This window comes from Poecilia formosa, unplaced genomic scaffold, assembly GCF_000485575.1.
Source record: "Poecilia formosa unplaced genomic scaffold, Poecilia_formosa-5.1.2 Scaffold186, whole genome shotgun sequence".
NCBI lineage: Eukaryota > Metazoa > Chordata > Actinopteri > Cyprinodontiformes > Poeciliidae > Poecilia > Poecilia formosa.
This window is the reverse complement of record NW_006800125.1, coordinates 1,079,277-1,095,349: the sequence shown is the minus strand read 5'-3', so window position 1 is coordinate 1,095,349 and position 16,073 is coordinate 1,079,277. Positions and strand designations below refer to the sequence as shown.

The window sequence follows — 16,073 nt, the reverse complement described above, 5'->3', positions numbered from 1 at the left end:
ACACACACACACACGCACACACACACACACACACACACGCACACACACACACACACACACATACACACACACACACACCTCTGGAATGTGAATGAAGCTGGGTGCTTTAGAAAGAGTAACTTATGCGCTCTGGGGTGATAAATGTTGAGTTTTGTTCTGTGTGAGATCGAGGCGGCGAGGAAAGGACAGAGTGAAGATGGGAGCCGAGTGCCGGTGAAGGAGAACGCGTCTGATTCCAGGCTGCACTTTGTTTTAATGATAGATGCTCCTCTGCACTCCAGCAGCCCAACTTAAATGCCGGCTCCCAGGGAACTCGCTCAAGTCGTCCTTCGCCAGAAATGTGCTCACAAGATTAGCCAGTCCATTTTCCAGTCGACTTTCTGATTTTATGCAAAATTGGTAATTAAAGAAATGTTTCCATTTGCCCCCGAAGGCTTTTAGCACCGCTCTCATCATCATTTATAGATTGTCTTGTTCTTAATATTCCCCCACTTCATTATTATTATTATTATTATTATTATTATTATTATTATTATTATCATCATCATCATCATCATCATCATCATCATTATTATTTATTTATTTTAGTGTCTTCTTGTTCTGAAGCATCATTAGGTTGTAAAAACCGGTCATTCAGAACCTGCAGATGAAAAGCAGGAGCTGGTTGAGACATAATAACAGTATGTTGAGTGGCTGGAATCAACCGAGCGAGAAAAAGAGGTCTGGACGAGGAGGGGGAGATGAGGTGGAACGAGCAGGAAAGCATGCGAAGAGAGAGAGAGAAAGAGAGAGAGAGAGAGAGAGAGAGAGGAGGGAGCCGCATATTTCGAGGTGAGTCCAAGGTTAGCGGCGCAGGTAAAGCAGGCTGTTAACCTGCAGGTTAATGTACAGAACGGACGCCAGCTGCCTTGAAGGCAGTCCTAGTCCCTGGTGCGTCTTTTTAAAGAACAACATGCAGCGCTGTCGAAGCGGAGAAAGCTGTCCAGTCAACACCTCTGCCTAACCTTTGTCATGTCCACTACAAAATGTCATGCATGAACTACTTTGTTTCATGTTGGCTTTGTTCCTCGTGGGCAGATCTGATTTCATATTTCCACTAACGGTGATGTAAAACAACCTTTACCACTCTTACAGATTTCTCTTGTTTCTGGACTTAAATATCTTAGATTACAATTTTAATGCCTAACTCTAACCTGAGTGAATACAGAAGGCAGTTTTCAAACAGTGACTGAATTTATTACAGGGAGGAAGTTATTCAAACCTGCCGGCTGGGAAAGGTTAATTGCCTTCCTGGTTGAATCATGAATTAACTTTGAATAACATCCATTGCTTTTAGCCGAGTTCAATTCCTCTTACCACACCAAAGAGCCACCTGACTTTAACCTTTAAACAATGACTGAAACAGAACTTGTCTAAGGAAATTCAGTGACCTAAACTATCCCAACATGCTCTGATCTCGAGAAATTAGTAGCAGATGAGGAACATCTGCTGTTATTAATGTAGGCAAAAGGTTACAAAACCTTTTTAAGGCTTTGAGACTGAACCAAATGTTCAAGAAAGACTTAATGAACAAAGTTTACCGAAGGAAATTCTTCGTCTTTCTTATGTGAAATTTGAAACTGCTAAATGCGAAGCCGATTGATTTTTTTGGGACTAAAATGTTTTTTTAGATGTTTTTAAAAATGGGTTCTTTATCCAGCTTTTGTCCTTTAAGTTTATTGATTTTCTTACTTCATAGCAAATTATTATTACAATTTACATACAAATAAGTAAATAAGCACCTAGAAGAAACAGTCTGATCTAAACTTGTTGCAGGTGATTATGGTTCTCTGACAATTGAAAGGTTGTGAGTTTGATTCTTGTTCAACTAAACAGCAGGTTTCCCAAACCTTTGACTCAAATCAAAATGAGTTCAAGAGAAGAATTGTATTCTTTTTCATTTTATTCTGTAAAATCTGCATCCATAAATTCTTCATCTAGCTGTCAATCTGTTGAGTCTACAACATTTAAAGTGTATTTAAAGACAGATCTCCAGAGAAATGCCTTAAATTCACAGCGAACTCTAAAAACAGACTTCATGAGGAAAGAGAAACCACTGAGAGTTGGAGTCTGGAAAATCAGGCCATTTTGACATTAAATGAGTTGGAACCTTGAACACTTTTAGAGGTCAGGTATAAGTTCAGAACATTTATTATATTTTGGTAAATATGCCGACCAGCCATTAAGTGGTGCGCTTGGCAGGAACCGGTCCTCCTGGATCGCCTGGAGCATCAAACCGTTTTGTCAGAAAACACTTAATGAATGTCGCCAAGAAAAGACGAGGCCTCATAGACGCATTAGGACGCTTTGCTGCCTTTTGATGGACTTTGTCAGAGGTCGTATTTTGCTTAGCTGGAGGCTGTGTGGTTGTGTGTGGTTTCCCAATCGTTCCAAGATCATTGCGAAACCTACGTCCTCCAAATTCCTGGCATTCCCACTGCAGTACCGCCTGTGCACCGAATTATATAAAAACCAACCTTTCTTTCTGCATGCTTAATTTTCCTCTAGTGGAGTGTACTTGGTGCTAATGTTGGTGGTGAATAATGAGTTTAAAGGAGGGAATGGACCCATATCAAATTATATTTAATGGCCTCATAAGACCTTCAGCCATCTGTGTTTATTGTAGTAATGCAGCGTTTTAATTACATCAGTTTTACTGAGTTCAAGTTGATGGCTTGAACATAAAAAGGCTCGCATTCGTCTACCATTCTGACATTTTGAAAATGCTGAAACGCCTGGAATCTGGGACGGATTTATTTCTGGGATTTTTACGTAAAGTTTTGCAGCTTTAAAGCAAACAGGCCCATCTTTTATCACACAGCCACGTCGAGCGAAAAGAGGATCACCAAGAGCTCCGCCGTGTTAACACAACAACCAGCACTGCATTATTGCTTCTCTTGTCAAACAATCCGCACACCTGCTGGGAACAGCAGGGCAGCACTTATCTGTAGATGTGAACCTATAGAAACCGGGGAGTGTAAGCTGGTGAGGTTACACAAGAGCGATGCACACAAAAGAAACCGTGTTCAAAAAGAGCAAACAGTGGCCTTGGATAAACAGAGGACACACAATAGCGATAAGCAGTCCAGTAAATATATTTTTACTGGAGTGTATTTTTAAAGCTGACCTGGGTATACATTTTGAGCGTAAAGTTTTGAAGCGAGACGAAAGGCTTTGCATACTTTCTAACTAAAAAATGTCAACAGTGGTGTCCTCCAGCTACCTTTAACATCCAGACGAGTCAAGACTCGTTATCTTCAGACATGCCTAAATGTTCGGGCAGTTAAATGAATAAATAAAATCTTCATGACAATTTTCTCAGTTGTGTTTGCAAATAAAAAACATGAATTTTGCACCACTTGTACTCGAATATCCAAAAGTGACTCAATCCATATTAACTCTGGTCCTAAAAGCGATAAATAAAGGTGGAGGTTTCCCTCCTGGCTCCAGCAGAGTTGCACCAGCAGCTTTTTTTTTTCCTTGCTGCTTTTACAGGTGTGTAAACATGGCGCCACATGACACCTTGTCAGAGTCGGCTTACAAAAAAGGATGTTGACAAGCGTTTTGGCAGTGACAACACAGCGACAGGGTGAACGTGAGAAAACGATCAGCTTCTTCACTCAAAGTCATTTTCACATCCATTTATCCACAAGCCTAACTGCTTTGCAAATTTTTCTTTGAACTGTAAAAAAAAAAAAAAAAAAAAATCGCCATTTATTGTAAGAAATTAAATTCATAACTTTGCTTATTGGGCTGCAAAATGTAAAAGCAAACAAATCCCTTTCAGTAATTTTCAGTTGATTTCTTGTACTTGACCTTGAAATCACACTCTTTCTAGAAAACAAGGAAAGCAGACGAGCGGAGAGCAAAATGAGAGTGAATCTAATGTGACAGGAGAAGTGCATAAAAAATTACATCCCTAACACTTTCTCTGAAACAATCCACCCAGCCATCGTTTCCACGCCGTTTAACTCAGGAGCGTTGGAGCTCGGTATGCTGCAGCTCTGGCCATGTGTTTAGTTTTGGGGTTGTTCTTGTTGGAAAACGAAGCTCCACCCCAGATTTAACTTTTCTGCAGCTTCTTACAGGTTTTATTCCAATGTTTCTTCTTCCACAAGTTTCTTGCGTCCTCAACTCAAACTGCAGAAAGACCTTGCTATTGCTTTTCTTTAAAAAAGTCATTTCTTTCTTGCCAGTCTTTTGTGAAACCAGCTCCTGTTTAGTGACATGAACGTCTCCAAGACTTCATCCCCAAGCTTTTGTGTGTTCACGTTTTCTAGCCCAAGCCTTTGGGCTTAACAGTCCAGCGGCATGTAAACTGAGATCAAATGACGTCACTTGTATGTACTAACGAGGTAACGGATAGGTAAGAGGCTGCTCTAGATTTAGATTTGCGGTATCAGAATTAGCGTAGGATTCTGATACCTGCATGTCGTCTGTATGTTTGCCGTTTTGATTTGACCTTCCCTTATCTGGCATATTTGAACAGCTTGTCACGGTTTGTACAAATTTCGAGCTTCCCAGACGGCTGAAATGTTCACCGGTTTGTCAGACATGCAGAGCGACGGGCGCATTTCTCCAATTTAAATGTCAATACTTTTCACCCTTCGTTGCATCGCCCTGGTGTAAAGGTCACCCTGTTCGTCAGGGACAACGTGTACCTGTGATCTCTTCAGAGGACATTTACGAGACGAGGACTTATTTGTTTGAAATGCATGTGTGTCTGTGCACCGGTTGTAAATAAACAAACACATAGAAACACAGATTTTATGCAATCTGTGATGTGTTAATATCTATGTGTGTGTGTGTGTGTGTGTGTGTGTATGACAGAGACAGAGACACTGGTTCAGCAAGCAGTGATGCAAGCAGTGAAGTTTCACATACTGCTGAGTGAGGTCTTTGCATCAGACTGGAGGAAGCCTCGGCTCACTTTTAAATAAATAAAAACCCATGGGTCTGAAATATTCATCCTAAAAAAAAATCACACAAGAGTTACTAAACTGAGCTCCACTCATCTTTGCATCAAGGGAGCCAGCTTCGGCACAAATTTCCCAGTCTCAACCTTTTTCATATTTTCCTTTCATCAAAGCAATAGATGGATGAGGAAGGATTAGTGGAACGCAAGGAATGATAAAACAGCGGCGTGAAGAGAGGTGCTCATCCCTCCATCTTTGCAGTCAATGTCATTGATGCTATTTTGGTGCCTGCGTCTAACTCTAAAAGGAAAATAATACGGTGCACGGACTTCCACCTACCCACATTGTCAGGTTCACGAGTTTGTCTGTTCAGTGTTTATAATACATGCAGAGTTAAAGCCTCCGCACCGGGAAGGGGATTACCGCGAGCTGGAGCTTAAAGCCAGATCACAGGAAGACCCGAGTGGGGCTGGGAATAAAGCAAATATTTAGTCAGCGAACACCTACGCTGAACAAGGTCACTGCAGTTAATCAAATTTACTGAGAAGCTACACGTTGGACTCATTATTACTATTATTGTGATTATTAATACACTGACAAGATGAGACGCTGGAAGTGAACGGATCCACTGTGATCACAGTGATATGGATTATCGCAAGTTATATTTCCACGTTTCCATGTGTAGACAGTGAATGTAAAAGTTTACGTAACCCTGTAGAAATACCAGGTTTTGTGATGCATCAAACCAAAATCAGCCAATAAAGTGACTATAATTGAACATAAATGTGTTGCTGAGAAAAATGGGAAAAATAAAAGCTGCAATCACCTGGTTGCCTCAGCTAAAGCACTTGGATTAAATCAATTTTAGATGAACTTTCAGCTTTCAATTTTATTGACTTTTAATCTGCAAACAATTACAGAGAATCTGATCTACTTTGAATGAAGTTCAGCTCTCCTGATGGGATTTCCCCAACATTTTCTCATTTGCATCCTTTACTTATTTTTGAAAAATTTGACTCTTTTGAATTTTGCATCATGTTATAGTGAAGTGTTGTTTTGATTCCTTCTTGCATGTTTGAGGAATCCTTATATCTCCCAGACCAACTTGGGATGAGAGTTTAAAACTCTGATTAAAGTCATCTTGTGTTCAAATCATAATTATGCAAAATATTCAGAAAATATATTCAAGGAGCCCGAGAATTGTTTTGGATGTCAGAGTTAGTAAACCTTGCTCGGTGCAAACAGAGAGTCTGCATAAGGCAACATTAGATTATGTAATGGTATCATTTTAGTTATTACTGTAATATTTGAGTAGGATTTGCACAAAAATATGCATTAAAAATTGCATCTACACTGTCATGGGATAATAGCATAAAAACGGAAGAAAGAAATGTTGTAATAGCGAGTCTTTGCCTGTAGGTGGCCATTAAGTTGATGACATCAATACTTGAGTTTAGGTGAAGCTGTTCTTGACTCAATTTTTAAAAGATTCTCCCCAAAAGTTTCTATATATAGTTTAAAGGGACTAAGCTGTGGAAAAATCACACAAGTTTGTGTTTGTAACACACAAAGTATGGTGGGTCATTTTAACTCTTTCATATTTTTGTAGTTTCAGTAACTTTTTCACCCTTTTTCACAAATAATTATGTTCCACTCATTGTCTACTGTATCGTCCTTTGTTTATATAATGCTAGTAAATAATGTTAGCAGAACTTCACATAACGTTGTTATGTATTCATAAGGGTTCATAATCTGACATATTTTATGAGATTCAGATGGGAATCAGGGTTAAAATGAATGATGATTCAGTTTAACACTTCAGATTAAAAGAAACAACTGAATAAAATTCTGTTTTTGCATTTTAAGTAACATCTATCTCCATATTTAATAGATATTATGAACACATTCCCTGATGCATCATGGTTTAAAAACATGCTATGAAATGGTTGGTTTAAGCTGCAAAATGAAAACAGGAAGTAGAATGTCCTTGCTGACGCTATTGACATTTCTTCATGACTAATTAAAATGCGATGCTGATGTTCAACGGTGTGACGGGGGTCAAAAAATTAAACTGTCTGACCGCTGACAGGAAGTGAGGCTGCATGTCATCATTTAACCTTTCATCAACAATCTTCATTTGAGTCCTTGCTAATTAAACGTGACGCATCGACTGTCCATGTGACTACTGAGGTAAAATTTTCTTCAAGATTTTATGACGTTAGCAGCCAATCTTGTCTAAAAATGTCTGACTTCAACGTGTTTCTTCTGCAGAAAAGAGTCAGCTTCTTCACTCGTACTTTGCTGAAGCAGATTTTCATGCACATTCAGCTTTTATTCTTCTTAAGATATTGGCAGCACATTTCACACAGAGTGAACATCTCTTGTCCTCTTCACTCACAATTGATTTGTTGGATTTAGACTTAAGTCACTTCAAACCTAAATTCACCTTTTCTTTTCAGTGTAAGATTAAAGTCACTTTACGTGATAAAAACTACAAGTCATCTTCGTCTTTAGACTGAAATGTTGAACTATTTGTGATTTTTCTAATAAATCTCCATGTGATCATATTGAGTCGCTCGCAAGGTTTTTGGCAGATTGGATGTTTTCTTTGAAAGAGAAGCCGTCTGTCTTTCTACCAGACATCTTGATGTCTGTAGGGTCAATTTGTGACCTCACTCTAAAACTTTTGTTTGTACCAATCAAGTAATTGTGTTACTTTCAGCTATGAAAAACGCTGCATATATCAAACATAACTTTTAGGAAATCTGACTTTGTAATTTGATTGCTTTAAATTAGGCCTCCATCTCCTTTAGCAGCTCCTGATCTTTACGAAACGTCATCTCAACCAGGCTGCTCCATGATGCCGTTAATAACCGTTCTCAGAAGCGTCGGACTTATAAGTAGTTTGCATTATAAGCTCAGCTAATTGCTGCCGCCACAAGTCTGGAGAAGAGTTGAGAGGCTCTGTGAGGTCGAAGGAGGAGATTTGTGGAAATAGGCGGCGCTTTGTGAGAGTAAGCGTTTAAGCACCCTGAATGTTTGCCATAGAAAACTCCAGGTATGTTTTTGATGAATAAATAACATTAAAATATGATATAAACATGATATTTCATGTGACATCCCTCTTTTAATAGCCTCGTTATGTCTGTTATGTTTTGATGTAAAGACCCACAGGAAATGGGTTTCTAGTTGCGGCTCCATATGTGGTAACATAAGGAAACTGTTTCACATCAGGCTTAGGCGTTAAAATGTGAAACAGCTCATTTCATTCGTCAAAAGTGAAAACAGAACAAAAGAGATAACTCAGATAAAGAGCATGCTGTTGAAATGAACCTATTCAGCTCACATTTGGAAAAACTAAATTTGGTGTAATGCCGGTTTTAATAGGTTTAATAGGTTTGATGTGTTTTGATCACAGGAGAAACTTCAGATTTTAACCCAACCTATGAGAAAACAATGCCCACATTCTCCAAAGACTCCAGAATCTTGAAGCCATGCAGTTCATAGAAGGTAAAAATTCCTAAAAATGTTGTAGAACGAGCTGGATAAAATGGCCAAAACTTTAAATGACCATTCTGAAGGAAAGCTGTGTGCCAGCGAGAAGCCAGTCAATCAGATCAATAGCAGTAAAACGAAGCAGGAGCTCTTAAATACGGTCTTACCCAGGATCATCCTGAATCCTTCCACTTCTGTTTCCCACGTTGTCTTCCCGTTTCACTCCTCTCTACTCCTCAGTCTGCTAAAGGGATGACTCAAATCTTTGGAGCCCTACATCTCTGACTCGTACAACTCAAGGTGGAAAAACCCAATCACCATCACAACTTTCACTTTTTCTAGCCCCTAACCTCGTTCCCCTCTTCGTCCTCCTCGTCCTTGCAAGAAGCTCGCTCTGCCTCTGATCTCGACACCCGGCTCAGCCAGCTGTTGACAGAGGAGGAAACCCAGCAGCCTGAGCTGCAACACAACATGCACTCAAGCTGCTGCAAGGAAGCCTGTAATTTATTCTCTGTGATGCAGGAGGAACACCAGAGACACGGAGGCTCAGCTCACAGGAGGAACCTCTGCACTACAGCATGCCTCTCTCTGTCTCTCCCTCATATTTTGGGGTTGGGTATAACCTAAAGGCACCTTGCATTCCCGAGCTACGATTGGCTGGAGGTGCAGCCAATGAGACGAGCCAGAGCAGAGCGTTTACTTGTGGTGTTTGAATCAGGAGGCAGAGTGATAATGCGGCTGTCATTTCTGCTCTCTTTTTCTCTCTGTCACCGTTTCTTTGCTGTTTACTACCGGTCATTTTTCACTCATGCGTCCTTGTCTGGCTGCACATCCATCCTCCTTTCACCCTTCTCTCAGGTGCATAAAGCCAGCTCAGACATCATCCTCTCTCTCTCTCTCTCTCTCTCTCTCTCTCTCTCTCTCTCTCTCTCTCTATAATCCTGGATGTTTCCACTGGTGTCCACCTGTCTTTAGACTTTTAGGTTGGAGACATATTTCCCCCCCCAACAAAAAAAAATAAAAGAAAACGTTGACAGAGTTCACTGAAAGCTGTGTGAGAACAAAAAAGGGAGGCAGACACAAAGGTGCAACGCAGACTGACAGCTTCAGAGACTCAATGAAACATTGTGTGGAGGTGAGGAGAGATTGAGGTTAATGCGAACTGACTCCTGCATGGACGTTTTTGGGCGAGGAAAGGCGGAAGATGTGGTGAAACAGCAGGATGAAGAGAAATGCTGACAGCTGCTTGACAGTCATAGGCAAAGGCTGCCGAATGAGCTCAAATAGTCTTTGCATGCACATCTTTTGCAACGTAAAGCAGAACAATGCAGCCTAATAAAAGCACAACTCTGTGCTAATGGATGTTTAAGGGTTTTATAAACCACATTAGAGTGTCACAAAAGCCTCAGCTTCAGGTAATATAAGAGTTACACTTACAGCAAGTATGTCCATAAAATAAAGAGGCAGTGCCAAAAGAATTTGGTCACATTATAACTACTTTATTATAAGCAAACACAAATTAATTCATATTTTTCACATCCCTAAGTACAAAATCTAACGTCACCTTGTTAGTAAATATTGCCACTTGTGTGTAATTTAATTTGAGTATGAAGTTATTCTTTAAACACCTCAGAAGCTCGTTGGCAAACATCAGTGAATGAGTATCATTAAGAAGACAGAATTAAAACAGAGGCCAGAGATGAAATTGTGGAGAAATTTAAATCAGAATCAGTTTAAAATAGTTTTCCAAGCTTTTATGATCTCAAAGCATAGTTCAATCCATCATCTGAAAGAGCCTGACAGAAATACAAAGACATGGCTGTCCACTTGAACCAACTGGCTGGGAAGAGGCAGCATCAATCAGAGAATCAACCACGAGGTCCGGGATACGCCTGCAGCCGAGCCAGATTTATTCAGAAGCATTTTTAAAACAACAAAACTGACCAAAGTGCTGAACAGACTTCATATGCAAACAGCAAACTGAGAATGAAAATGTGTTTCGTAGAAGATTTGCAGTCATGTTGGAGACGTCGTTTCCTTTGTGAAACGGCAGCATCATGCTGTGGGAACACTCGTCTTCAGCAGAGACAACAAAATACAGAGCAATCCTACAATAATCTGTCCTGCAGGAATTTACAGCCAGAGTTACAGCTGAAGCACCGCAGCTGAAGGAAGGTTAAAATATTGGTTCAGTCAGACTGAATATTAAAGCTGCAGTTTGTAACTTTTGCAATAATTTTTAATTTAAAACTGTCACCACGTTGTTACAGTATAATATGAAATAGATCATCTCCTCCCCATGTGACTATTGCAGTCTGCACCAGTCAAAAACAACCAATCAGAGTCAGGGGGAGGGTCTTAGCACTGTCAATCATCCTCCTGTATGATGCTAAATGAGCTAATGGTGGAAAACATCTTACTCTGACAGGAAGACTGTTTGGTGGCTGTGCTAACTAGCCTTAGCATTTCTGGCAAGCTATGTTGTGGTGAACCAGTTTAGCTTAGCAAAGAGAAAACGGGATGAGCTGAGCATGAGAGTGATTGACAGCGCTGAAACCCTCCTCCTCTCTCTGATTGGTTGTTCCTGACTCAGTGGTGTTTTTCTGCAGTTAGTACTGGGAGGACTGGGAGAAGGCAGAGGAGCTAGAGTTTTTACAAAAATCTGTTTTATAATGATCATTTTAACAAATATGTACAAAACACATATATTTTTAATAAAAGTTACGTACTGCAGCTTTAATTCTTATTTTTTTAAAAACTTATTTTTCTCCCGGTTCACAGTTATACACTACTGTGTGTTTTTGTGTCATATAAATCAGATTTTAAAAACCCTTTTCTGTGAATGAGGACATCCGAAAGGCCTGCAGCAGCTCGACGTCAGCCCATCTGTTCAGGCCTGGGACGGCGCTCACGACTGATAAGGTTTCCTCATTAGCAGAGTCGGCCTGAATAATGCAGACAGGTGTATTGTTGTAGCCAATAGGCCAGGTGCTAATATGGCTGTCTGAGGGTGCAGGGTCAGACGCAGCATGACTTTAATGGATGTCGCCATGGGAGGATGAAACCAGACCACTGGGCTCATGTTGCAAACCATCCTGCATGTCTGCGGGAGCGTTTGGGTGTTGCTCCATTGGGGATTTATAGCAAAGTTTTAAGATGTTTTCAAGGCTGTTAATTATAAAAATTTATTGCAAGCCTTTAATTTACACAGCTCATGACACTGTGGTCTTTGAAGCTCTAATAAGCTTTTATTATTCAAATATATGCAGAGGAAAAAGTCATGGTCTGAGGGCTTCATCAAAGTCATAATGAAAGGCACGTCATTTTCTGGAGCTCACTTCGTGTGTTCCTCAGGGCGACTTGAGCTTTCAAAGATACAGAAATATTATCGAGACATATGTCAGTTATTGTGTCTAAATGTTAGAATAAAGTTAAGAAGATAATTGAGGGAACGACATTAAATCAGTAAACAGCCGGTTCGTTACATAACTCAAGAAGAAGAAAAGGAAGAAGTTTTATTTATAAAGCAGTTTTTCAGAAACACGTTCGTTTAAAGTGCTTTGCATGAATTAGAAGAAAAGCAAAAACAACAACACAGGCACAATAACAAAGAAACAAGCACAATAAAAGAAAAACTACACTTTAAAATGTTCCAGTTGTTGCTAGTCTGAAAGTCTTGGGAGCCATCTAGATGTTTTACAGTTAATTGCGAGATTTTGTTGTTCCTATTTTTTTTATTAAGAATCATGAACTCTGACCTTGTGACCTCCTGGGCGAATTGTTGTTATACTGTAGGAGTAAGTTTGGTTGGCTGTGCATTTCTGGGAAGATTCATTACTTTTCCATGATTTCTCTATTTGTGGTGAATGAATCCACTTCTCTTTGAATCCCAAAGCTACTGGAATATATTTTAAACATTTTACAGACTAATTGATGTTAGTAACTTTATTTTTTCTTGAACCTCATCTTCTTTATGTACAGGTTTATGATTGAAATAATTTTGAAACTGCTTTTGTATTATTTGTCAGAGTATATTTAGACGAATAAGCCGAAACATAAGAAGTTTGTAACTTAGCAAATACTTCTTCATAGTATTCATTATGTCTGAACATTGTTTGTTGTGTGTTCTCAAACTGTCAGGTATGATTGATTGCACACAAAAAAATAAATGCCAAAGAAAAAGAAACATGTTGGGTGGTGAAAAACATCCAACATGTTGAGTCCAAACATTTTGAGTCAGAGTGTAATGACTAATTTTTGGCTGTGAGCTGTGCAGCCAGGATTACTTTATTGTGACCTCTGCCATCCTCTCACTCCCTCTATCTGCCCCAAGAGGCCATAACTGTGTCGACAGCCTTGTTAAACTAAAATTAGCTTCAGCCGCTAGCAGAGAGTCCAGATGAGAGTCCTGCCAAAGCTAAATGATGTCTTCATTCGATGTGTAACTCCCAAGGAAATAGCTTTAAGCATGTGTTATAATCAGCTACTAGCAGGTTAAAGTGCTTTAATTTGAGGAGACGAGAGGATTGAGCTTTACTTTTATCATCTACCAGGCAGCTTAGATTTAGTCTCTACGATTTGTTTTCTTTAGCAAAGTAAACTGGCTCACAGTTTTCCATGGGGTTTAGTTTTTTGATTCTGAAGTGATAATTTGTGTGTCTCATGTTGTTACACATATAACAAATTGTTCAGTTGAGGAGACTTGTTTTGATATGTGGAAAATATATCTATAAGTTTATCACCTTATAAGCACATAGAACCAAAAACGGACTGTAGAAGTTATGACAACTAAATGCATCCAAAAGATTATATTTAAATGCCAAATTATTCAAATACTAACAGACTAAAGTCTAAGTAATACATAGATACATGCTGCTTAGATATATTTATGTTTACCAATATGTTTCGTCTGAATGGAAAGCATCTTGTAGATATAAAGTTGGTGGAAGGAGCTAAGGATTATGGTGATGGCATGGAGGTGTTCACACCTCACACCTTGAGGTCTTTGTCAAATAGTCAATGGAAACAATCAATTAAAAAGCTGCAGAGAAAGTATAAGATGTCTTCTGTTGCTGATTATCAAGAAACATCTAACGTTTTCTATATAATGTAAATAAAACCAATAAGTGATACCCTTTTTTGTTGTGCAGTGTTATTGTGAATTTTATCTGCATAGACTTTAAATTTCTAAAAGAATAAACTAATTAAGCTCTGACCTTCCTAGTTTATTTATCAGCATTATTAGCTTTTTCTTCTTTTGCTCTTTCCTTTGGTTTGTTATCCTGTAAAGCACTTTGTATTGGCTTGTTGCTGAAAATGTGCTATATATATAAAATTATCTTTACTATCCCATCCTAAAAAATATTCTGATTAAATGATTTTACTTTGATACATGAAATCACATTTGTAGCAGGTGGTAAAACTCTACTGCTGACAGTAAAATCTTAAGTAACTCTTAAGGTTTCCATATTTTAGTTCTCAACTCTTAAATCTTGCTTTTTGAAACTTTTCTTAGCTCTGCGTCACCAGACATCTTTTCATCAACAGGAGGAAAACACACAGACTGAAATTCTTGTTGTTTTGGGGAGATTTCAGCTACATGTCGTCCTCAGGCAGAATGCAATCACTGAATTGCAGTTTTATTGACTTTTTGCTTCCACCACCTGGGGCTCTGTATGTGTGCATGATATTTCTGTTGTAAAGCTGCAGGAGGGACAGCGTGAATGTCAGGAAATACAGTAGCTTGAAATAATATTAATACTCCTTCATGTTTGTCACAGTCTATGGAATTTCAATGGATTGTATTGGGAGTTTCTATGATAAACCAACATAATTTTAAAGGGGAAGTATGATTTTTATCTCTTTTTTTTCGCAGATAATGTCCTTTTATTTGCTTTAAGCTTTTCTGAGTAAATATTTTGCAGAACCGTCTTTTGCTGCCATTTCAGTGAGAATCTTCTTGGGTTTTTCTCTCTACCACGTCTGCAGATCTAAACACTAACCAATATTCTTGTCCAATATTTTCTCAAACTAACTCAAGCTCAGACAGAATGGCTGAAGAGAGTCAATGCGCATCACTTTTCCAAGTCTCGCAACAGATTCAGTGTTGGTCTGGACTTTGACAGGACCATTATAGCACATTTGATTCAAACTGTTTGTGGTTCGATATTCTCTGACCGTCCTCCCTGATCCTGGTGAAGAAACGCATCCTCACAGCATGACTCTGCCGCCACCAATTTACACCGCCGAGCCAATCGTTGTGTACAGATGAACCTTGCCTCCCTCAATCCCCCTCCTTCTCTCCATCGCTCCTTTTACTGCATCAAACCCGCTGGCCAGAGCAGGACGTGTGTTACACGCCGATGTTTGCCGACGACTGCCCGAACTTTCATCAGCATAAAAACCCTCACAGCCTCGTGTTATGTCACTTGCTCTTTGGTTCTGCTCAGAAAAAAAGTCAGCTGTGAGAGGAGCCCAGCTGATGCAGCCTCTCAGCTCTTTTTAAAGTGATCAAAGGACAGGTACTGCTACCTGGAGGTGCTTTCTTAGCCTTACCTGAGCCCCACATCTGCTGCCTCAGGTCCTCACGTTGTTCAGACTGATTTAGATCCGTTCTCCCCAGCTCCAGAACTCAGTGCGTCAGCCGGCATAAAGTAGTACGGATACGTCCGCGTAGAGTGGAGCAAAGAAAGTATTCTCACGTTATTTTGGGTGGATAAATCATGTAGCACTCAGCCACATGAATGCAGATCTTCCACCAGTCAGCTGGAGAGTGTGGAGGGAAACACTGTGTGCAGGCAGCCACATGCCTTCAGTGAAGCCGCATCAAACAACAAGCATCTGCATGTTCATCTTCCCTTCACACAATTTATCCTCCTTCCTTAAGTTTGTCTCAAAGCCTCTTGAGAGTCTGTATTTCCCTCTCGTTTTCCCTTCATGCCGTCACCTCCTTCCTAGGATTGAAGGAAACAAGTGCACAAGATTCCAGGCTAATTCTGCTTCTTAGGACAGGGGAACCTAATATGTGAGGACAACTGTGGAAGGGGGGGAGATACAGGCAGAGCGAGAGAGAGGGAATGTAAGGGGAAGGAGGGGCTGAACGGAGGAGGGAAAACCCAGCAATGGATGGCAGATCAAAGAAAATAGGGATTGCAGACTGGGTGCAGGAGGGATGTTGAGTCACTGAAACTAGACTTACAGATTCCAGTTGAGGAAGGAAATGCTAAAATGACTTGGTGGACACAGAGATGAACTGCAGGCTGTAATTCTTCTATGAGTTTCCAGGCAAATTTTGCAGCCTAACAAGTTCTTATCATCTGATTTAATGAATTTTTAGTGACTAAAAAGGTGAGGAGACTTTCTGCAGGCCCACACAGGCTTTACTAAATGGAAACATGGAGCACAGGATCAGCACACGAAGCTGGACTCTAAGCGAAACTGGCACACATGAAGCAACGCTGAAAATTAAATGCACAACTTTGACATTAAAACAGTCCCCACAAACCGTGTGAACCTGATACTGTGGGAGTTCTCCGTCCCCACATGTCAATTCCTCCTCGCTGCCAGTTAAGGTGTAGATTCAGATCAGATATCTGAAATGTGCTTGCATGTGTCATTTTAAAG

General features: G+C 39.9%; 1 protein-coding gene across 2 annotated transcripts in view; it reads right to left on the bottom strand.

Moving 5' to 3' along the window:
* Positions 1 to 15,482, bottom strand: part of LOC103147657 (zinc finger protein 385A-like) — a 44,164-nt gene extending 28,682 nt beyond the window's left edge. Inside the window, exon 1 of one of the 2 annotated variants that reach the window (XM_007566106.2) lies at positions 15,006 to 15,482. In XM_007566106.2, coding sequence (XP_007566168.1) covers positions 15,006 to 15,018 — 13 coding nt within the window. In that variant the 5' untranslated portion in view covers positions 15,019 to 15,482. Of the gene's footprint in view, positions 1 to 8,617; positions 9,052 to 15,005 lie in introns of those variants that run through there. The other variant, XM_007566107.2, reaches the window with a different exon arrangement.
* Positions 15,483 to 16,073: the final 591 nt, after the last annotated feature.